The sequence below is a fragment of the Halichoeres trimaculatus genome, unplaced genomic scaffold, assembly GCF_033239565.1.
Source record: "Halichoeres trimaculatus isolate MK-OKI-2021-1 unplaced genomic scaffold, fHalTri1.1 fHalTri1_scaffold_9, whole genome shotgun sequence".
In the NCBI taxonomy this organism is placed as follows: Eukaryota; Metazoa; Chordata; class Actinopteri; order Labriformes; family Labridae; genus Halichoeres; species Halichoeres trimaculatus.
Genome location: NW_027437188.1, coordinates 25,194,147 through 25,216,766, shown reverse-complemented (window position 1 = coordinate 25,216,766; position 22,620 = coordinate 25,194,147). Strand labels below are relative to the sequence as shown.

At 38.5% G+C, this 22,620-nt stretch overlaps 2 protein-coding genes across 3 annotated transcripts; one reads left to right on the top strand and one right to left on the bottom strand.

Moving 5' to 3' along the window:
* Window positions 1-4,925: 4,925 nt before the first annotated feature.
* relb (v-rel avian reticuloendotheliosis viral oncogene homolog B) lies at window positions 4,926-13,920 on the top strand. 2 transcript variants are annotated; one of them, XM_074680407.1, is made up of 11 exons: window positions 4,926-5,226; window positions 5,427-5,441; window positions 6,127-6,248; window positions 8,770-9,090; window positions 9,827-9,993; window positions 10,130-10,221; window positions 10,333-10,464; window positions 10,563-10,667; window positions 11,712-11,927; window positions 12,017-12,088; window positions 12,276-13,920. In XM_074680407.1, the coding sequence occupies exons 1-11, from the start codon at window positions 5,193-5,195 to the stop codon at window positions 12,719-12,721; spliced, it is 1,722 nt and encodes a 573-aa protein (XP_074536508.1). In that variant the 5' UTR covers window positions 4,926-5,192; the 3' UTR covers window positions 12,722-13,920. The 2 variants fall into 2 exon arrangements, with proteins under 2 accessions (XP_074536508.1, XP_074536509.1); XM_074680408.1 differs by lacking the exons at window positions 4,926-5,226; window positions 5,427-5,441; window positions 6,127-6,248 and adding an exon at window positions 7,453-7,679.
* Window positions 13,921-20,131: 6,211 nt separating this feature from the next.
* On the bottom strand, window positions 20,132-22,304 carry mrpl28 (mitochondrial ribosomal protein L28). Its single transcript, XM_074679851.1, has 6 exons — window positions 22,142-22,304; window positions 21,449-21,757; window positions 21,112-21,264; window positions 20,887-21,021; window positions 20,701-20,787; window positions 20,132-20,555 (listed from the first exon to the last, which is right to left on the bottom strand). The coding sequence occupies exons 2-6, from the start codon at window positions 21,731-21,733 to the stop codon at window positions 20,460-20,462; spliced, it is 756 nt and encodes a 251-aa protein (XP_074535952.1). The 5' UTR covers window positions 21,734-21,757; window positions 22,142-22,304; the 3' UTR covers window positions 20,132-20,459.
* Window positions 22,305-22,620: the final 316 nt, after the last annotated feature.

The window sequence follows — 22,620 nt, the reverse complement described above, 5'->3', positions numbered from 1 at the left end:
ATCAAATCTTACTCAAATGTGGGGCATGTTTACAACCTTTTACAAGCTACTCACACATCCTCCCATGATGACACAAGAGTGACCTCAGTGGCATCATTTAGTTAGCTCAGCCGCATATTACTAACTCAAACTTTACATAATGTTGACATTAAAAGTAAAAATGTTGAATCAGTGTTGGGGTTTAGTTACCTCTGAGCTGCCTCCTATTTTTATTGTCCGATACTTGTGCATAATGCTTCCACATGAGAGGTTTATGGTGGTCTATTTTGTGGAATTCAAAGAAAACTCTTATTTTACTTACATTTTCAATTAACTTTAATTATGATTACTAAGTTTTATTGAATTTTCCCCCTGAGTGAATTAAGTGTTTCTGATTCTGCTTGTGATTATAACTATCACCTTGTCCAGCCTTTCACTCTGTAACCTTCTTCCTTGCTTGCATTCTTCCTTTGGCTCGGATTTATTTTTTGCATACTCCAACAGTGAGGTCAACAAGTGGTAAAGTCCACTGGTTTGTTCCCCGTGTGGCCTGATAGAGCTACAGCCAAAGGATAACAACTTCTGACCTTTAGTCATTTGCATCATACCTCTGTCACTGCTGTAAGTCACTTTGAGCCCATACTGCTGGCTGTTAAGTGAGTTGTTTGTACTTAATAATAACTGTTTCAAAGTCAAAAAGCACGGCAAGCAAATTGTAGATAATCATTAGTGTTAGAAATTTTAAACTATAAAACCATGAAATGGTTTTGACCAACTTTTTAAAAAATCTCTGACAACCTATGTGTGATAAAATGGCATTAATGTCTTTGTAAGAAAGAAGCGCAGTAAGGCTCAGACAAAGGGCTTTAACACCCTCATACATAATCTCAATACTTTTTTTTCTTACACACCATTGTGAAAAAAAGGCTTGAGATTGATGACTGTATTCTTTTTTTGACTTGTGCAGTTGCTACAGGTGTTGTCTACAGCAGCAGGTGATCGAGCTCACCTCTAAACCCAATAAACAATGAGTGGCAGAGGAGAGAGGAGGCAGCCAATGCCAGAGGGCATTCTGCTGCATGTGTGTTCAAATGTCTGTGTTTTCTTTCCCTTCAAGGCCTTTGACCTTCCTCTTAAATCTATTTCCTCCACCTATCCATTATCTTTACTGCTTTTTCCCTCACAGGGTCACAGAGGGAACTGGAGCCTATTCCAGCTGTCACAGGGCGTAAGGTGGGGAACACCTGGACAGGTCGCTATCGCAACAATACACCTACGCTTCAACCACTGTCCCTCTGTGCAGCCAGTTCATCAGTTTTTGGAACACTCACCTGAGAAAATCATTTGCCTGAGGCCACATGTTCACATGCCCAACCTACCTTTACAGTCTCCCCATTGGCTAACCTAGTTGTGGATGCATCTAATCTAATGTTTCTGGATGTTTAAGACTTTTTCCTCTTCTTAAATCTTACTTAAATGTCAACTGCTCCATGTTTCACGCTGATAGAGCCATAAGCTGATGTGCACTGGTGTAAAAACTAAAGCCAGGTAAAAACAGGTAGGAACAAATGTAGGAATAATATAGTTATTTATATTACAGGTGTTGTTGGAGTTTTGACCCTTTTTAGACTTTTTTTTTCTTCTGTGCACCTTGAAAGTGGGTGAAGTTGTCTGAGAATATGTTGCTTGTTTTTTTAGTAATTATCATCATTTTAATTTAAAAGTATTTGAATTTTGTTCACAGAGTTTTGTCTTTATTTTTGGTTGTGTTTTTGATAGACCATGGCCATGATTCTTAGTTGTTGATAAATGGTCTTTCCTTCTGTGACACTTTGTTCCTTTTTGGTTTAACCTGACATTAGTTTTTCCTTTTGCTGACTTTAGGGACCACAACACCTCATCTTATGAAGAGAATGAAACCTCTTTTAAGTAAGTTGCTGTTTTAAGTTAAAAATCATGATAAGGCCAAGTGTGCTTTAAGTAATTAAGGAAGCGTATTGCTGCCACACCAAGGGGAAAAAAAGTCTGAATCATGCTATAATGAGATCTGTAGAGAGTTATCACAACATTACCGTAACATTTCCTGTTAAAACATCATACAGATTTCTTTACTGGTGTGGAAGCAATACACTTATGTAAGAAATAGAGATGTCAAAACAAACTGCTAAACTTCTGGTTGCAGAAAGACAGTTCATAAACCCAGAGTTGATGCCACTGTGGCTTAACCCAATTCTAAATTAATCTTTGCTGGTGTGCTACCAAAAACAAACTGAAACACAAGGTTTGTTTCTGTCGTTTTTTCTGTTGGTGGATGCAGTGCTAATCAATAACCACTAAGTAAGATGCACTCATCAACATTTTCAGTTATTGCATTTTGTTCTCACCTAAACTTACTGTACCTTATATCATTTTAAACAAGTTTCCTGATGTTTTAATGCAGACTTTACATTTTACATCTCTTGTTGTTTTGTGTCTTGAAGATGGGCTAGTTGACAGAAGCAATGCAATTAAGGTGACATTTTTCTTCCTTGTCTGTGTGATCTGCTGTGGTATAACCAACAGAAGAGTGTTCGCAGTGTTTCTGGGTGGTCTGAGCTCACAGCATCACTGGTGTCCATCCACCCAGCATCCAATACAAGATAGATACAGATACAGTTGCATTCATGTGTCTGTCTCTCCCTCTGTCCCCCTGCCTCTATTGTGTGTGTTTGTTCTTCTGTATCTCCCCTGCAGCTGGTGTGTGTAGAAGAGTCTTGATGTGTATAGGAAGACATGGCTGTTATCATACTATAGCTGGCAACCCCTATCTGACAGTGATCCCTGTTTGAAATGTTCAGAAACACACATCAAATGTGAAATAGTCACCTACCTACTGCCTTCATGTCATACAGGGAAAAAAACAGTGTCTATCTCTGTGTGTGAGATGCCTCACACACTTCAACTCCTGAGATTGTGCACAAAAGAAGGAGCAGGAATGTTTTTCAGTGTGCATTTGTTGGGATCAGGCCCTGAATAAGCATTAACCAGTGAAAACTCTGAACTGTGGTGACCAATGACCATGAAGTTCAAACACAACAAAAAAGGGGGCAACACCAAAAATAAAAGGAAAAAAAGAAAGTAACAACATTATAGAAGAAAATATCAAAAACACAGAAACACCCAAAGAAACTAAAGGAAAACAGAAAATACAGACTGTTGATTTTTTGTCAGTGTGAGTTTTCTGTACTGCAAAAAAAGTTGAATACTAGTGCAACAGTAATACATATACTATTTCTGGGCTCAAAAGCAACAAAAAATACCAAAACTGTTTTATCCGACTGAGATCTAAATTATTTTATGCAAGCTGGGCTCCATTATTTCTCCGCCCAAGCCTCTCTCAATCCAAATCTCTCCTGAGAGACCTACAGAATCTTTCCATAGGGCTTGGCGCCACCTATTGAAAGTTTTTTTATTTCAAAACAGGCTGTATTATTGTACAAAGTAGACAGCTCTGGAGCTACAAAATGAATAAAAACACTCTTCTACAACACCTAATCCTGACAGACATGAAGAAAAAGATTTGAACCAACCAACCTGATAGGTGTAATCTCTCCTCTGGGTTAGAAGAAATAAGGGTCCTTCTTGCTTGGGTCCAGAAGAATAATAAAGAAAAGAGGACCTGACCTGTTGACCAGTTGTGCTAGAATTCCAGGTCTTGTCTTGGCTTTAGTTGAAGTATGAATTTGTCTTGTATCTGATAAGTTGCTATTGTGAAACTTGTCCTGTCTCAGGTGGGAAGTGTGTTGCAGACATGGTAGCTTGGATTTCTGAACTGAAAAGCTAAATGTGTGAATAAGTGAACAACCAAGTGTTAGGGGTGAAATTACAACACAACTTCACAAGACAGCATAACCTCACAGCCATGGGGATTAGGGCATACAGTGAGACACTGTGAGACTGCCCAGAATACCAAAGGCTAAGACAAAATGTCAGTGTGTCAGAGAGCAGCGCAGACTTGCTGTATGTCTCCTGGCTGTAAAAGTTCAATGTTAAACCACGTTGTAATTCAGATGACCTCCTCTAAATGATTTCCCTCACTTGTACCAGCAGGTGTCGTTGCTGTGCTTCCGTAACTCAAAATAAGTCTGTCAAATTGATGGCACTAAAGAGTTTGAATACGTCACTGTTTGGGGTAGGTTCCTAAACGTGCCGAGAGGTAATTGGTGCATTTCTGAATTTACTATTTATGATGAAATGAGGAATTCCCAACCTTGCTTAAGTTTGTCAGAAACAAGTTATTGCAGCAAGATCAGGAGAAATATAAAAACGCTTAGTTTATCTGGTTTTAGGTTTGCAAATAACACCCAAATGCTTGTAGTTTGTAAGAGCATTCAAATAACCTGTGTTTTAGTTATATGGTTATTAGGGTGAAGGGGATTTTGTTTCACCCCAAAACTTAACGAACGGTTTATATAAATATATATATATATATATATATATATAAATATATATATATATATATATATATATATATATATATATATATATATATATATATATATATAGAGAGAGAGAGAGAGAGAGAGAGAGAGAGAGAGAGAGAGAGAGAGAGAGATTTTATTCCCACCGACTGATTTTGTGTATCTTCTATCCTCTTGAAAGAAATCTCCTTGTTTACAAATAACCAAAACGTAAAAATTGTAACATTGGTATCCATTGTAAATTTTTGAAAAAGTTATTGCAGATAACTTTTAGGTTTGAGTTTTTATACTTCTTTAACAGTCTTTAACAGGAAAAGAGCGACTTACAATGTTTTACTCATGAGCAATGTAGATTATAACAGATTACATACAAATACAGGTGTTAATACACTGGATATAGAGTAATGTCAGGATCATAGGTCAGGATACCTGACGATCGACGAGGGGAGGGCTTTAGTTTTACAGATGACGTAATGTAAAGGGGATTTCCACGCCCAGAAACAGCCAATCAGAGCCGGGGTGCTGTGAACACACAACCGTAGCAAAACTCGCTCTTCAAACGTAACACACATGGCAAAAACTCTGTCACAGATCGTTAGAGAAGCAGAGCAAGAGTTGTTATTTGAGCTGTTTTCATCACTTTAGCAAAGTTTAGACTCAGAAGTTGAGACCGAAACCGGAAGTTGATCCTTTTTGGAAGAATTCTCGGACACGACAGAGAATTTCGTGGATTTTAAAGACTCCTTACATGACATGAAAGATATGGAAATCCTACCCGAGACATCTGGTAAGCTTCTTTTCCTTCAATCTTGTTTTTAATGTCGGCATCATGAGCAGACATGTGATTTCTGAGAGATGAGCCGCCAACACCCATGTGAGCACGCCTCCCCCGGCCGGCTGAATGTTTGCCCTGACAGCCTTTGCAACCGCAAAACTCTGTTTATATTCCGTTTTCACCAACATTTGGCTTTCTGTTTTATTCTGCAGGGGTGTCTGAGTTTGGTGAGTATAGACCTTTTCTCCCAATAAGAGACACAAAATCGTGAAAGTATAAGCTGTAAAGACAAATATGCAAAGTTTGGTCTAAAGCGAGCACAAACAGAAGAGAGAAGTGGACTTCTTGTTCAGCTTATGAGTCATGATGTTTTTCACAGGATAGTATATTAACCAAGTGAAAAAAAAAAAAAAACTAAATAAAAACACATTTTGTCTTATTGAACCCTGTAAATTAACCCCATGTTATTCATTTTTATTATGTCATTATTACTGGATTATTATAATTATTTATGATGAGTTTTATGCTGATTGGGTTGTAAATAATTCATTTAAACTTTTAATAATAACTATGTCTCTTTATGCAATTGGAGGGGGGAGAGAACCAGAATTTTCTCAATTCTCAAGCTGTTGCCAACCACAGGTTTATATCAGTTAAACCACAAGTGTACTAAAAGCATCCATACTTGGTGTTCATACTGTGTGTCACTGTGACAAAATTATCCTCACTACTAATTCAAAATACAACTAATTTTTTGAGGCAAAAACAGTCATTAATTTTAGAGTAATAGCTGTGTTTGTGCATTTTAATAGGCAGTTACAGCTTTACTTACCAGCCTATAAGTATCAAGAACTGAATTGTATACTGGTAGCGCTGCATTACCTTTAGATTTGATTTTTTTTTTCTTAACAGACCTCATACAAGAGATCATCAACAACCATGCCCTACCCGGGCCACCTTGCCCTCCTGCTGACCTCATTGACCACTGCGAGGTCCAACATCCCAAGCTAGTAGCAAGAGGAACAGCATGTCAGGTGAGTAAGATCAGAATACATCACTGGGCGTTCTCCCTTGTGCTGGATGGATGTCTCTGGGTAGTCATCTACGGTTTGTTGTTGTGGTGGAAGTGGTGTCTGCCTCTGTTAGCGGTTTACAATGTTTCAAAGAATCACGGTTTGTCACACCCAGATGGTGAGCATGAAGGTAACATACGCACAGATTCTTTTCTGAGAACTAACAGTATAATTACTTAGAAAAGTTTATGAGCTCCAAAACAAGGGCTCCATCTAAAAGATATTAAGACAAACATGCTTTTTCTTCATGTTAGCAAATCTGTTGCTTTTTACATCTGTATTTTGTTTGATAATAGATTGAGTTAAAACCATTATGGAAAGAGTTTTAGAGATTAATTGCCACTTTCAATCTTATACCTTTATTTTGTTGTATGTTTTGGAAGTTTTTGTATTGATGGTGCATTAAACCAGATGTTAAGACAAGCTACTGAAAATGTGTCTTTAAACTCCTGTCATATTTTTTGTGAGAGTTAGGGTCACTTCAAACAACAGGAAGTTGAAGGTTTGTTTATTTTGCCTTGCTTTTGAAAAAATTCAAGCAATAAACACAGCCAGAGAGGGAGCGTCCCCTCTGTGAAGGTGTGAAAACTCAGCAGCAGCTTCAGTTTGGTGCGTTTTTTTTTAAAAGGTGACATGCTGGGGTGTAGCATGTGTGTGTTGAATGTGTGTAGCATAGCACGCAGGTGGCTGATTGTTTTGTTGCTGTACAGAGTCGTATACACACAGACAGACAGATCCAGCTCTTACCGTAAAGCACGTGGTTTACAGAGTGGGCAGGTCAGGAGTGGTGTAATCTGATAAGGCTGCAGTGACGCTGCAGTTTGCACACAAAGGTAATTATCAATCCAGGAAGTCAGACACACAAAGACTGAAGAAACTTCTTGTCATGTCTTTGGTTTGTATTAAAAAGCTCCGTGTTTTGGTGTAAATACTATCTTTGTGTCTTGAGCTGCAGGCCTGTTTCTCCTCAGTTTGAGAGGGAGGAGGCTGAGAGAGACAGAGAGGGTAATCTGAGCCCTACTTTCAGTTTGCTTTTCTTTCTGTTTACAAGCCAAACCCACTGAGAGTTGAAGGAGTCACATTCTTCATCCTGCGCTCCCACTCGCTCCACGTCACTATGAGCTGACTTCCTGTTTCCTGTTCTCTGGCTGGGTTCTGCTAGGCTTTTGTTTAGCCCCTGGTGTTGTTGAAGCTAACAGGTATTCTGCAGGCTAATGCGAGCGGAGGCATACACAAGGGCTCTTTGACAGCGGATGTCTATGGATCGGCTGAGCATTATGAAACATGACGTCATGCAGAGGCATGACCCTGCAGCTGCACTTCAGTGAACTTTCAGCTTGATTAACAGAATCCCTGGCAACAAAGAGGATCTGTACTTCTTCTTACCTGCAGGTTTGCTTTTTATTCAGTTTTTCACTTCAGATACTCTTCGTTGGGGTTACTTTTTCATTTCTTATAAATTACATTGAAGCTTATAAGTGGCATGAGTAGATAAAGAAAGTGAAAAAGAAAAGAGACATTTCTTTGGAGCAGAAAATCTTTGTGGTCTCTGCTGTAACAAAGAAAAAAAAAGACCTCAAAATGCAAGAGGGGGAAGGCGAGGAGCACATTGCTCACTCTGTGCATTGATAGAAAGCACATGTATGAAGGAACAACATGCACAGACTCAGTTTTCACTGCTGCTGTGATGCAGAATGATTCATATACAGTGATCTGCTGAAATGAATAAGAGACATCTGGTATGTGTTCTGTACTGTTTATTTCTAGCTTTTTTTTCCTTTTTTTTACATTGCAGAGGTTGCATTGAGAACTTTTTACTTTTGTAAAAACATCAGTACAAATATGTAAAAAAGTTAAAGTTGAGTCAGAAGTGGTAAAATAACTGATTATTCCTATGTGGTTGTTAGATAAGGAAATGTCACATTATTCAACCATTACTACAAATGTTTATTGTGAAAATGCCTGAATTTGATTGAAAGGTTTGAATTGCTTTGTATACTTACAGATCTTGAAATAGATGATGTGGTGAAAAATAAGTAGTTTGTTTTTTGTGACATTTTCCTCTTTTTTTGCTGCTTTGTGTAAAATATATTGTGTTCTCAAAGACATTCAGAGAGGAAATTTATCTTTGGTTTTAATGTCATCAGCTTAAAGACTTCTGAAACATGAAAGAATCCAAACTAAGCAAAAGCTAGCGCAGTTTGAGAAGTTGACTGGAACTTGTGCCAAATACTGAAAAATGTTTACAGAAATTGGGAGAAGTTGAGAGTTAATATTGATTCTGTGTTTTGGAATAAGTATTTCAGATTGAAATACTCCTAATGTGAGCACAGAGAAAAACATCTCAACAAGAAATCAGATAATGAAATGCTTGTCTACTATCTTGTTGATTTTTATTGCAAAATAAGTCTGTTAGCCTCAAACCTTGTGAAATTAAGGTAACAACAAAGTGAATGATGTATTTTTTTTTCTCCCTCCACAGCCAGTGTGCTCCTTCCCTCAGCCCCTGCAGCCTCCCTGCTCTTCCAGAGAAATGGCTCATTCTTCCCGGGGAGTCCCTGCCTCCCGGCGTGCCAGAGACTCCTCATGTTCGCAAGGGTCTAAAGGCTCCAGCTGTGTTTCTTCTCAGAGCCGGGCTGACACAGAGATGCTGGAGCGGATTCTGGACAAACCCAAACTGGTGGTGGTGGAGGAGCCCAAAGAGAGAGGCATGAGATTTCGATATGAATGTGAGGGACGCTCGGCTGGAAGCATCCTGGGGACATCCAGCACTGAAAACAACAAAACTCAGCCTGCTATAGAGGTAGACATACTTCATTGTAGGGGGCTTTTCTGGCTCTGAGAGACAGTTGGACAATGTTTTAGCTACAGTTGAATTCATTGGAGGTTGACTCTTTAACCCCCTGCATCGACCTGTGAGGGCAGGCTGAGTGTGGATGGATGTGGGTTGTTACTGAAAGTAAGAAAGTCCCCACAAATCCGAGTTTGAGTGTGGTCAAAGGCAGATGGGTTACCCCCTTCTGCATACCAACAGACCCTCCCACACACACACATACAAACACACTCCAATAAACCTCAAACACCATCACACAATGAAGACAACGAGGCAAGCTTGTGAAGATTTGATTTTCTTCATGAAGTTTAATCACACAAGTTAAACCCTCACATAAAATTTGGATTTAGGTTGCCTTCTTTTGCTTTTTGGCATCTATCTCAACTCCATCTTAGTTTTTACTGAACATATATTCTTTCAGGTGTACAGTTCAAAACTGACAGAAAGGAAAAATTAGTTTCTATCTTTAAAAAAAGGTTAAAGTGGTGCAAGTTTTTTGTTCAGCAGTTTTTCTCGTCTCTTTGCTCCTCAAGGTGCTTCTTTTCTAAGAATCTCCTGTATGTTTGGATGCTTTGAGTTTCCCACTTTCCTCTCTCACCCTTATTTCAGAGACATATTATTTGTGTGGCACACATCCGCTGTGTGGGATGATGTGTTCGTTGCACTCTTGCTTCTCACTTTAATATTATCTTATCTTCTCTGTCAGATTCATGGTCCCATTGACCGTATAAAGAGGGTAACAGTCACAGCCTCCCTTGTGACCAAAGACCCCCCACACAGGCCTCACCCCCACTGCCTTGTGGGTAAAGACTGCCCCAATGGTGCAGGAATCTGTGTGGTCACTTTTAATCCACACAGCAGCCGACGTCACAGGTACAGATCCACCTTGTTTATCTCCTACTTGAAAAATTTGATTAAATTTCTGTAGAATCTAAAACCAATGCATTGTTTCTTGGTTTCTATCGAAAAGGTCTGATAAGATTTCTTTTTCTTTCATCTTCTGTCACAGCTTCACTAACCTTGGTATTCAGTGTGTGAAGAGGAAAGACCTTGATGGTTCACTTGAGAAGAGGAGAAACTTAAATATCGACCCCTTTCAAAGTAAAAGAACTTTTACATTCACTTAATTTATCATGTCTCTACAAGTTTACATTTAAATACAAGAGATGAATATTTTTCCTCAATGTTGTTTTTGTTTTTATCATCCCTCAGCTGGTCACTCAAAGGGTATCGAAGACATGGACATGAACGCCGTGCGTCTGTGTTTTCAGTGCGAACTTGAGTGGGATGACGGCAGAAAAGACAGTCTGAGCCCGGTGATGTCAAATCCCATCTACGACAAGAGTGAGGCTTTGCTGAGCACAAACCTTGATCTTTTTAACCACAGTGTAACCTACAAACAACAATAAAATATCTAACTGTATGCTCTCTTTTTTTCACAGAGGCCACAACGACATCACAGCTGAAAATTACCTGTTTAAACCTCTACAGAGGCCCCTGCACCGGCAAGACAGAGATCTACATGTTGTGTGATAAAGTGCAGAAAGGTGGGAGGAACACTCCCCACATACTTCAAACAGCAGAGTACACATTTTAAGTTTTTGAACCAAAAGTAAAATATATACAAATATATTCCTACATAAACAAGCACATAACAAAACATCTTTTTTTAAGTATATAATGATGACAATATATAGATGATCAGTTTAAAGTTATTGTCTAAAAAAAACAATTTCAAGTTTTCAATAACAGTGGTTACACATAGCCTGCTTAAAAACATGGATGCTTTTACAGCTCCCCAAAAGTGAATCCAATCTCTTTAGAGCTGTTTTTCTGGAGATGTTTTGCATAAATTAGTTACTTGATGCTATATAAGCGTAACTTTAAGTGACAAATGGGGCTCTTGCAGTGCACAGTACTGAATTAGCCGTGAAGAGATGGAACTCTGAAATAAAATAAAAGGCTCTGATGCAAGATAAGACACATCAAACTTCTAATGACTCAACAAAACACAGTCGCTTGCAGTACTGTGAAGTATACTGAAGTGAGAGATCTGTAATGATTCATTGAAAGCTAAATCTAGGCTTCAGCTGGCAAAAAGGGAAGCGGTGTCAGTACGGCAGCTGGTTTTACCCTCACTGATCACTGCCATAATTATAGATCAGGATGATAATGATGTGTCTCCATCTCAGAGCTCACAACCTTTCTTTAATAACTATGAAAACAGAAATGGCTAATGCAAACTCAGAGACATGTTTGTGGCTTGTAATTTGGTCACTGTTGACTTTTGATTAATCAAACAGTAAATGTACAGCATTGAAAGATAACTTGGTATTTTGTAATTGTGTATTGTTTTATGTTTTTAAGGACTTTTCATATACCACGATAGATCTGGCAGGTTGTAGCAACTTTCTGGCCTATTTACATTCTTTTAGTTGCTTTTTTGAGTTTTGATGGAAAAAAATCTTCCTCTTAAATTTGTATTCTACAGGATTTTGGTAGTTATGGTTGTTTTACTGCTTGTCCTCAGTTATTCCAGAGTAATACCAGAGGATGTGACAATGATAAAACATGTTTTCAACGATCCGCAGATGACATCGAGATCATCTTCAGGCGAGGGTCCTGGAAGGCCTGCGCCGAGTTCGCACAGACAGACGTCCACCGACAGATCGCCATTGTGTTCAAGACTCCGCCCTACCAGGAGCAGGACCTCACAGAGGAAGTGGAAGTCAACGTACTCCTCCGACGCCTCTCAGACCAGATGGAGAGCGAGCCTGTTGTCTTCACATACCTCCCATATAACCCAGGTGAGACCTGAGTGTACGGCTGAACAGATATTCTGCCTGTTTGGTTTCCATTTGAAGGAGGATCTGTGAAATGTATCTGCTTATTTCAGATCCATACGAGGTGAAGCGGAAGAGAAAAATAAAGCCAGACATCAACTTCAGAGACAGACCTTGTGCAACAGGTGAGGGCAAAAGAATACCCTCTCTTTTTTCATGTGGATGCAAAGACAAGGATGGCATTTCTTTGTAAAGACCTACAATGGATTGAGAGTAAATTAAAAGATATGAAGGTTCAAGTAGTTAGAATAAATGTCATCAAATGAGTGTGAAGTTCCTAAAGGCTGATCTTTCGTCGTCTTTCTAACACAGCAGCAGAAAGTACCCCTGCAGCAGAGCAGACCTTCCCCTTTTCGCCGCCTCTCACCATGATGCCTGCCGAGGATCGCCTCAGTGCTCCCCAGCCTGGAGCAGCTCCTCGACCAGAGGTCTTTTACCCCGGACCTCAGGACTCAAACAACGACAATGACGAATCGGCCATCATAAACGAGCTGCTAGAAAGCCCTGCACTAAGGGAGATGTTTTCTGACCCCAACTTCGCCTTCACCATGCTTCTTGGCTCCGAGCAGGCTGATGTCAACACAATGTTTGCCAACATGGACGTGAACTTTAACCAGAACTTCGGCTCTCAACCTCAGGACTTTACCCACATCAATGACTGGCAGTTCAATATGCTCGTCAACGAAAATCAGACCCCGCAGGCAGACGCTGAGGAAACCCCTGCAAACATTCAAGTGAAGATGGAAGAGGAACTATGAGGGCGGAAACTGTTAGGGTAATGTAGCACTTAAACACCATCTCTGACAATTTCCAAGCATGGAAATACTCTGCATACTCCACATGCTAAACAAGCAGCTTGGCTTAGCACAGCACAAAGACTGGGAGCAGGGTGAAGAGTCAGCCTGCTTCTGTTACAAAATCCACCCACTAACTTTTATTGTGGTATCATGATGGGCTGCAGTGACATCCTGGAGTTCTGTTGTCACCCTGAGTTTGCAGCCAGGAGGTTGCTGCTGTGTTTTTACCATGAAGCAAAACATGATGAAATGTGTTACTTGGATAAAGTTAGCTCTGGAGAAGCTTGTTTCTGAATTCAAAAGTGTACTCAAAGAGTTGTTTCCAGTCTATGTGCTAAGCTATGCCCTGCTAATCAGCTGCTAGCTTCGTGTCTGTATGACGTACACATTTAAAAAAAGGTTAGAGATTTGTCCAGCAAACTGCAAGTTAAGTATGTTTCCCAAAATTTCAAACTTTTCCTACACTTCCTTTTCCTGTTCCACTCCTTTATCTAGAGCCAACAAGACACAACTGTAACTCCATCTTCTCTGGCTGTTTTCTTCTTACCCTAAATCTAACCCCAGCCTTGCTGGTCAAGGCATTAGTCACAAAGATAATGCTGCTAGCATTAGCCTTAAAGCTTAAGATTAGCAGGAAAACCCAGAAAGAGAAGTTATGGGTATATTTAATGCGGGAACACATTGCTTTTTCTTAACATAGTAAATCATTAGTGAGGTATGACTGAAAAAACCCATCATGTAACATTTGTGTTAGCTGTTTTGTTTGCTTCTGCATGATTTAGGGGAAACAAACTCACTTCCTACGAGAACTTGTCTGTTGCATAAAAAGTACAAACAGTTTGAAGAATGTAGTTTCATGTTGCTCACACACCCTCTGGCTTGTATGATATTTAATCATCCTGAATGCAATAGAAACCTGTGATGCTTGTACTTTTGCTCTGTTTGTGCCACTTCCTTCTGTGTTGTAGTTTCACTCGTGCTCGGAAAACAAATTTTCAGCCTGTCACGAGTCCAAATCCGCCCCCTCACCACACCACAGCTCTGTACTGTTAATAATATGCAGCAGAAAAAAAATGCTGTGTTATTTTCGTCTTGTCCCAGGTTCCTCTAAAACCAACGGCTGCTTCTGTCATAATTTGTGAGGCATTAAAAAAAATGTAAGACATCACCTCTGAGTGTGTCCTTTTTTTCCGTGTCCTGCCTACACACATTCCTGACCTGCTAACTCACTACTTAAAAACTCTCAACCCTGGCACCAACAAGGAGATGATATAATGCTTTTTACATGAGAACTGTGACTGTCAGCTCTGTCAGAAGACAAACAAGTTAGGTAAGTAATTCATCAAATAAGTTAGAGCGTTACAGAGACTATTTTCTACTTCCCTTTGTTTTTGTGGTCTCCTGAATGATTACATGCTTACATGATGGAAAACTTGCAAGGCCATCAAAAAGTTTTATAGATTGAGACATATTGGGGAATTATTTAACCTTTATTCTGGGAAAGGTCAGGAAGTCATGCCTCATCAAAACTGAGTCATCCATGAATTTAAACACGTTTCCCATATCCATGACAGTTTTTTTTTTTAAAGTGTCGAGGTCAGCTATCTCCTTTGCAACCATCACAAACAGATGAACAACTCCCTCTTTGTCGTGTTAAGGCTGTTTGCTTGATTTACTAAGAATTAATGCAGTCTCTTTTTCACTTTTTTTCATACAGACTTATCCTACCCATCCTTGTTTCTTTTTTTGCTTAGAGATGCTTGATTCAGATCACCTGGGCTCAATGCTTTAAAGGCAAAACAGCCCCGGTGTTACTCTGCCCCAATCTAATTTCATCAAGACTCATCCCATCTATCACCTGCACATTTTAAACTGACAAACTCCATTTGCTGTTATCAGATTTTTTTTTTCTTTGTGTCCAGTCAAATTCACTGACCACAGATGTTGTGGGAGTCCCTGAGCTCCTCTGGATTGTTGCTGTAGATGCCCTGCTGCTGTGGACCTGCCAGGCCCCAGCTGGTACAACAATTAAAATCAGTCTCACCATCAACATGAACGGTAAAATGCTAATGCTCATTTCAGAACAGACTCCAACAACAACAGGAGCTAATTTTATCCCTACCCCCATTATCAACAATTATAGCTACTATCATGAAACCTTCATATCAGTCTTAATAGCATCATTTGAAGTTTCCACAAGTCACAGGACAAAGTACCTGATAGGTATTTATCTGTCTCTTGTTGTGACTGGGATAAAGATCAGAACACATTCCATGACCGATTTATGAAAAAATCCAAGTAATTTCTAATAATTCTCAAAGTTTTTCTTGCAGCTCTAGTACACATACGTCCACCTTTATTGTTTGTATTTGAAGATTTTGCCAGCTAAATTAAGTTTTTCTTTGCCATTGTAACTTGCCAAATGTTGCAAATGATGGGTCTGTTGACCAGTCTGTCTAGATCTGATGTTTGTGGATCTTGAGATAGCATTTGTTGTGATTCAGTGCTACATAAATGAAGATTGATTAAAACATAATAATAATAATCATAAATGAATAAATAAAACAAGTCTTTTTAATCTTTGTAATGGCCTCTAAATTCAACAAACCAGGTTGTTAACATATTAAATCCTTTAATATGCCTCTTTATTCTATCAAATGGAAAAAAAGAGAAACAAAACCATATCAATGAGGAAAAGCCTCTGGCTCAAATTAAAAGAGTCCAAGGCAACATTTTTATCCAACCAGTGGGCCAAAACCCATCAAGACAAACACAAATCTGAAAAACATAAACCTACCCCATGTACACACTAATTTACATACAAGAAATGTTTGCTTTTTTTGAAAAAAAAAAAAAAATTCAACAATGAATTCATTGTTGACACTGGACTACTTTTCCAGCCAGACCGATTGTCAAGCCTCTGCCCTCATTTCACCTTTATGAAAACAAACCTGTTTCTACAGAACATAAACACAAACAATGGTCACAGTTCTTTTTTTCCACACCCATCTAGGCGCCATGATACCTTGTGTCTCTGCTGGGAGTGTATTGGTTACGGCAGGTGTTACCATCTCCGGCACCGTCGTCACTGTTGACTTGACCTGAACAGCTTTTAGCAGCTGGGAAACTCCACTCTGGGCTCGTGTCCAAGAGCTTTTATCTAGTGCACACACAGAGAAAGACAATATTTCCTGTAAAATGGTGCCATCATATCCCAGTGTTAAAACTAGTCAAGACATGTCTACAGGCCCAAGTCTTACATACAGTCAGATTGGAAGGGTTTAATGGTGTTAAGGGTCCGATGTTGACTTATAATGCCATAAAATTCATGCTTTTGTTAAATCTAGATGAAGTGTGGCTGTAGTGGCAAAGGGAAGTACTAGTGAGCTTCAGGGTAGTTATCATCCTTCATATTATCATTAAATAATAAAAAAAGACTTATAAGGACATGTTGACATTATTTTGGCATGCACTTATTCACCAATCATAGTTTTTCGTTTGAATACTCAAAGATTAAAACATCTTTTGCTGTTACTGGTGAAATGAAACTGGGGACTGCTTTGCTCAGAATGAAGACAAGAAAAGGACTAACAATTGGCGTGGCTCAGTATAATTAACCTTACCAATGCTTAACACATTGAACTAAAAAAGTAACAATCAATAAAAGTTTTATTACCTTCGGAAAGGCCAGGGCGTGGGAGCAGTATCGGCTTTCACACCCAACCCTCATGAGGACAATCTATTTATCAAAATGCTTAATTGATCCTTTGAAATGATCAGCTGTAAAATGACATTTACAAGCATCACGGCTCCTTTGAAACAGAGTGAGCTAGCTGCGATCAAAGATAACTCTGATGTTGATCTACAGTAGGCGTTAGTTTATGGAGGGAGGATTCCCACAGCATTGATTAGACAGAAGTTCAAAAGAAGACTGGCATGAAGATGGTCACATGAGCTATCAAAGGAAAAGTCACTGGAATTAAAAGTTCTAAGTGTTGTATATTCATTCAGTTTATGTGCTAGGATTATAAATTGACAATAGAGAAAGACAGACTGTAGACTTGTTTTCCTGTAATCACATCGGACCAGTATGTTTTTCTAAAGTGATAAACTGCAAGTTCGCGTAGCTCTCAGAGGTGTTTGTGGGTTTGTGGGGACTCTGGGGAATAACAGAGCAGAGAGGGTGAGTCATGTGTGGTGGAAACAATCAAATTTTGGTAATGGTTATGATAATGAAGATGACGAATAGGAGGAAAAAAGATACAGAGCTTTGATAATATTGAACCTTTTATGGCCTCAGGAAAGGGAGGTTTGCCTTTTAAGGCCACATGTAGATGAAGTCACAGCTTTCCATTAACACATGGGCTTTCACCAAAGGCACGCCCACACAGTTGGGTGATACCAGCTGTTGATCTGACACTTACTGATATGACAGACATATTTATGATGAGTTATATATTAAATTTAAAAAATCGAATCAAGCAAATTTGATAGCAGCAGATTAAAAATTAAATTGTAAAGTCGTTCATATTCTGCCATTACAGAGAAGATGTACTTTATGGCAAAATTTCCCGCTATGACCTAGTTTTTGAAAAAAAAAAAACAAAACAAAAAAAAACCCATATATATATATATATATATATATATATATATATATATATATATATATATATATATATATATATATATATATATATAGTTAAAAAAAAAGGTCAATTTCAAAAGCTATCACTGTTAGCAAAGGGGTGGAATTAATTGTAATCAGTCAACTCAGTTTGCTATGATGCTAATTTGAGCTTTTGTTAGCTGTGTTATAAATGCTAATAACTGTGTTATTCATGCCATTTATAACATTAACGGCATGTTTTTATGTTATGTTTTTAATGCTTCTGTTAGCCGTGTTATTTATGTAATTTTTAGCTAATGTCAGCATATTATTTTAGTGATGGCCGTGTTATTAAAGCTCATTTTGGCTAATATCAGCTATGTTGTTTTTATGTTAAGTACTATTTTCAGCTTATATTAGCTGTGTTATTAATGCTAATGTTAGCTGTGTTATTAATGCTTATCTCAGCTATGTTATTTATGCTAATGATAACTTTGGTATTAATTCTCATATTGGCTAATGTTAGCTGGATTATCAATGCAAATTTTAGTTGTTTTATTGATGCTAACTTCAGATTTTGTCAGCTTGTTTGTCTAAAAAGGGTAACTCCACTCTCATACTGTATAAGAAGTGAATCTTTACGTTAACAGGGACTTATTTGGTTATTTCATATTCTGTTGCCAGGTTACAACACCCACGGGAGTCCCCGTCTCACCACAAGAGCAGGCTGACACCATGTAACCGACACAGATCAATTCAGGAAATGTTGAAAATGAAACCAGGCGATAAACGGCTGTGTTTTTCATAAATCCCCCTCATCAGTGTTTCCACTCGTGAACACAAGCGTACACTAATTATGAAACATGAACTCCCTCAAAGAGAGTTTCAAATCTATGGACTCTGTATACCTTATGCTTCATTCTAAGAATTAATAACTACAGCTTCTTGCTATATGCAGTATCTCTCATGTTGCTTATTTCTGATTCTCAATTTGTATCATGATAAAGTTGATAATCTGAAATAAGCAGATTCCAAAAACACAAACATGAAATATAAAAGAAAACATAAAGCTGACAAAAGAGATAATGTAAGGATGTTTTTTTTTTTTTTTTTTTTTTGGCTTAGAATATACTTCCTCATCACTGCCATAAGACGTACATCAGTGTCCAAAAGGGGGGGGCTAAATTTGACACAAACTGAAAATTCAGAATAAAAAAAGACTTTAATACATACATATAACTTCATAACAACTGGTAGATATTTCCACAGCAGTTAGGCACATACATGCGCTGTAACAAACATTACCAGCAACATGAAAATTTGATTTTTTTTTTATTATTGTTTTATTATCAAAATTCAGTGATATGTTACTACAGCTACTATGAATAATAGTAATAATAGTGATTATAATACTACTACTAATACTTATTATAATAATAACAACAATATTTATAATAGAAATAATAATAATAACAAAATGACAAAAATAACTGTGATCATTATGATTATAAATAGTAGTAAAAGTTGATGATTCACCCTCTCCACTTTCTGACTCACTTCCCAATCTTGAAACCAGTGTGGTTAGAATGTGAGTGGATCATTGAGGTGTTCACTTATTCCCCAACTTCCACAGATTGATATCTTTAATGGAACTGGATGCCTCGTGTGCCACTCTTTCTTTCTTTCTTTCTTTCTTTCTTTCTTTCTTTCTTTCTTTCTTTCTTTCTTTCTTTCTTTTGATATTTCGGAAAGAAATGCGTAGCTCCTGTATGTGAAAGTGAAACACCTTGAATATGCTGAATTTGAGGTTTGAAATTACACATTTATAAAGGGAAAGAACTCTTGGACTTGCATATATTGTGCAAGTAACACAGTTCTCAGCACAATGCGTGACAGGAACTGAAAATGTACCAGATACACCTTAGTATGCAGTAAGTATCTACACAGAAAAAAAGTGGTTGCAGTTCTTTTTGGCCACACCAAACAATCGATTTCTATATATCAGACTTGATATTAAGCTATACAATTTAAATACAACATATTTGATCAGAAAAATGTTTTATCGTCCATGTAATAACTTGAATTACAAAAGGGTTTTCATAAAACAACTTGTGTTTTGTTTATGAACTCAAACCCCAACTTGAAAAGTAAACCAGCAAAAGAAACAAATGTAAGGCAACTTCTACCATTCAAAGCACTGAGTCTCCATCTAGTGGTATAATGACACATAACATGTTCTGAATTTAAAGCAGATCCTTGTCTAGCACCTATGTTGTGAGAGCGTTGACATGCATTTTGAAATATTGAAGGAGAACAATTACTCTCATTGCCTAAAGTAACTTTTGTATTGTTAACTAATTAATGTGCATCAGTCCTAAAGAAAGATTAAAAACTACTCACGGGAGCCTTGGGGTGCTTTTAAAGTATTTCTTTAAGATTCTCAAAGTTAACAGAGCACTCACTTATAGTAGGCTATAAGTATTTGTTTTCTCTTTTAATAAATTGAAGACCTTTATGGCAGCATCAAATGTGCTATTTGAAATTGCAGGTCTTCAGTTGCTTCTTTTCCTTTAAGACTTTAGATTAGTGAACCCAAAACACAGCAAACATGGAGAAGAGTTGATGGGCTGTTGAGAGAACTGTGACATTAATCCTCACATCAAACTGTCAGCTAGAAGGAAAATTATCCAGGTAATCAGTGAAATAAAAAAGCGTTCAAGTTTGATAAATACAGGAGAACAGATGACCAGAAAATGATGCTTAAGAAAAAAGACACATTTTATTTGTATTTAAATCCTGTACAGGGGGCAGATATTACAGCTGCTCAGAGATTATTTACACTGATGGATGCTTCTCCTTCTATTATCATGTCTTCTGTAAAAACAAAAATCAAAGCAGGGGTGGGTAAATAAATAAAAAACTCTTGCTTTACCTCTTAATTTATGACTTCCACTTTTATGTCGTTCCCAGGTTGACACTGCAGCAAGTTTGACCAGATGATGGTCAGCACTGACCAAGTGACTTGCACCATCCTCTAGGCTTATTTTACAGTCATTACAGCCTCCCCTTATCCTAAAGAAGCAGTGTAGGTTTTTACTTCTTCTCTATGAGATGTGGCTCTGAGAGTTTTTGGATGCGCAGCTCTTCCACCAGCTTGTCCACACAGTCCTTAAAGAGAGGCTCAGGCTCCTGAGAGGCAGAGCAAAATAGAGTCATTCCATACAGGACAGCTTTCTCACAAACTGGACAGATTTTGATCTTTATGTTTGATGTGTTGGTGAAATTGTTTGAAGAGTTATCTCTGCTTTGCACCCATACTTGAAGATTTTCTTACCTTATGCTCGAGCTGCCTCTGTTTCTCCACAGCCTCTTCCAGGCTCAGACCAGTCCACTCAGCCTCCTCTTCTGGGACCTCATACTGCTGCTCAGACAGAAAAAAATCACATTTTTTTGTGTCTGTGCACCCTCATTTTATTTCTGGACACCTTTCAAGGCCACTCTTTGAATACATCCCACCTACCTTGTATTTGCTGTAGACCTTCTCTCTCTTCACTGGGTCATCTGGGTAAAGCTCTGTGTCTTTTTGTGCCAGGCGTAGCAGCATAGCCCTCTTCAAGTCCATCCCCAGCTTTGAGTTCAGGTCTTCTTTTGATGTCTGATAGGAATTAGAAGAAGACGCCTTATAGGAGTTCTGTCAGAGGGTACAAGTGAGTGACTTTGACACACAGAGGTAGAATTCTCTTACTTTGAGAATATAAAAGTCAAATCCATAGACAGCATCAATGAGGTCCAGAGTGCGTGCTGTGACTGTGATCGTGAACTTGTGGTCAAGGATCTCGCTGTACAACTCCCTCTTGAAAAGCTGTGGTTTCCAGGTCTTCCTCAGACGAGTGGACAACTATAGACACAAGCATATCAGAAATCAAAGTAGATCCAAAAAGGAAAGGTCAAAGCTAGATTCATGTCCCTTTAGTTGATTAACCAAGAGAAGCTACAAGTTAATGATGCACTGTGTTCTGTATGCCTTGTTAAAACAGTATGGTATAACAAAAGAATGGGCATCATCTCCCTTTTGGACTCACTTTGTCATTGTTGGCATATCTGTAGCCGGATACCCAGCCCTCTCCTCCCCACAGACCGTCCTGGGAGGCTGGAGGGTAGTAAATGGGGATTGGGACATCCTGTACACGCTCTTTCTGTCCTGTATTTGGGTTTGCTCTATACTTGACCCCCAGAGGCTTCCAGTGGACAGGCGTGGGTTCTTTCGGCTCTAAGGACTTGAGGTAGTGTTTAGGTAGGCGAGCGTAGATGCCCTGCTTTAGTTTTAGGACTTCCAAAACTTTGGGGGAGTATTTATGCAGGGGCATGATGGGCTTTCTTCTAGAGGCAACCTGGACAGGAGAATCAGAAAACGATAGTTGTTGTAGCAAAAATGAAGACACAGTGAAAAAGAGGAGAATATGTAATAAAGATTTAGGTAAATTAAACGTTTCCGTCATAAACGATGTTTCAAAACCCTCATGACATTATGTTTTAAGTAGCAGTAAAGCTTTCGGTTTGATTATCAACAAGTTGCACGTTTGTAGTTGTTTAATGAAAACATCTCTTACAATATAAAGATAATACTTTAAAGGCAGGAAGTCAATTTTATAACGATCTTGTTAGCAACATGCTAAGCAGCATAGGCTAACGACACACTTTAACAACTTTATTAGACAGAACATAGAGTGAAGGGGGTTCCACAGAGTTAAAAACATGCACACTGTTTTCCTTACCTAGTTATGGGAAATAAATGTGTCCACCACCAATGACAGGATCAGTAAAGCGTTCACTTTAACCCAAAATCAGACAGGCAAGGACATCAGGCATGTTTTTGCTGCAGGGACCAGTTTCCGCTGTTAGACCCGCCCACATAGGGCGACGGGAAACATGATTGGCTGAGAAGAAACGCTCACTCGTGATGGGCTTTCGCAGGCTGTCAATCATTGGTTGTTTCCTTCCGCAGTAGAAATACTCAGTTATACTAGAGCGTAAATGTGGTATACGAGGCCTGGTATTTAAGGCCTGACTTATATTTGTGTTGAATTCCGTTTTTCACTTTTAATGTCACTTGTATTTTAGTGTATCATATCTATTTAGTTAAGTTTTGTGGTAACTTAAGTCTATTCTATTCTATTTCTCAAATTCCAGTTTATCCGTTTGTCATAAGAAAACATGCCCAAGTTTTAATAGTCCTTTTCACCTTTAAATTAAA

Bases quoted from the DNA above. Each gene is read 5' to 3' on its own strand.
- relb (XM_074680407.1), top strand. From the start codon at position 5,193: ATGAAAGATATGGAAATCCTACCCGAGACATCTG. The intron at 9,091-9,826 runs GTAGACATACTT...CTTCTCTGTCAG, and splicing joins AAACTCAGCCTGCTATAGAG to ATTCATGGTCCCATTGACCG. The intron at 10,668-11,711 runs GTGGGAGGAACA...AACGATCCGCAG, and splicing joins GTGTGATAAAGTGCAGAAAG to ATGACATCGAGATCATCTTC.
- mrpl28 (XM_074679851.1), bottom strand. From the start codon at position 21,733: ATGCCCCTGCATAAATACTCCCCCAAAGTTTTGGAAGTCCTAAAACTA. The intron at 21,022-21,111 runs GTAAGAGAATTC...AATTCCTATCAG, and splicing joins TTGACTTTTATATTCTCAAA to ACATCAAAAGAAGACCTGAA. The intron at 20,556-20,700 runs GTAAGAAAATCT...TCTGCCTCTCAG, and splicing joins AGAGGCAGCTCGAGCATAAG to GAGCCTGAGCCTCTCTTTAA.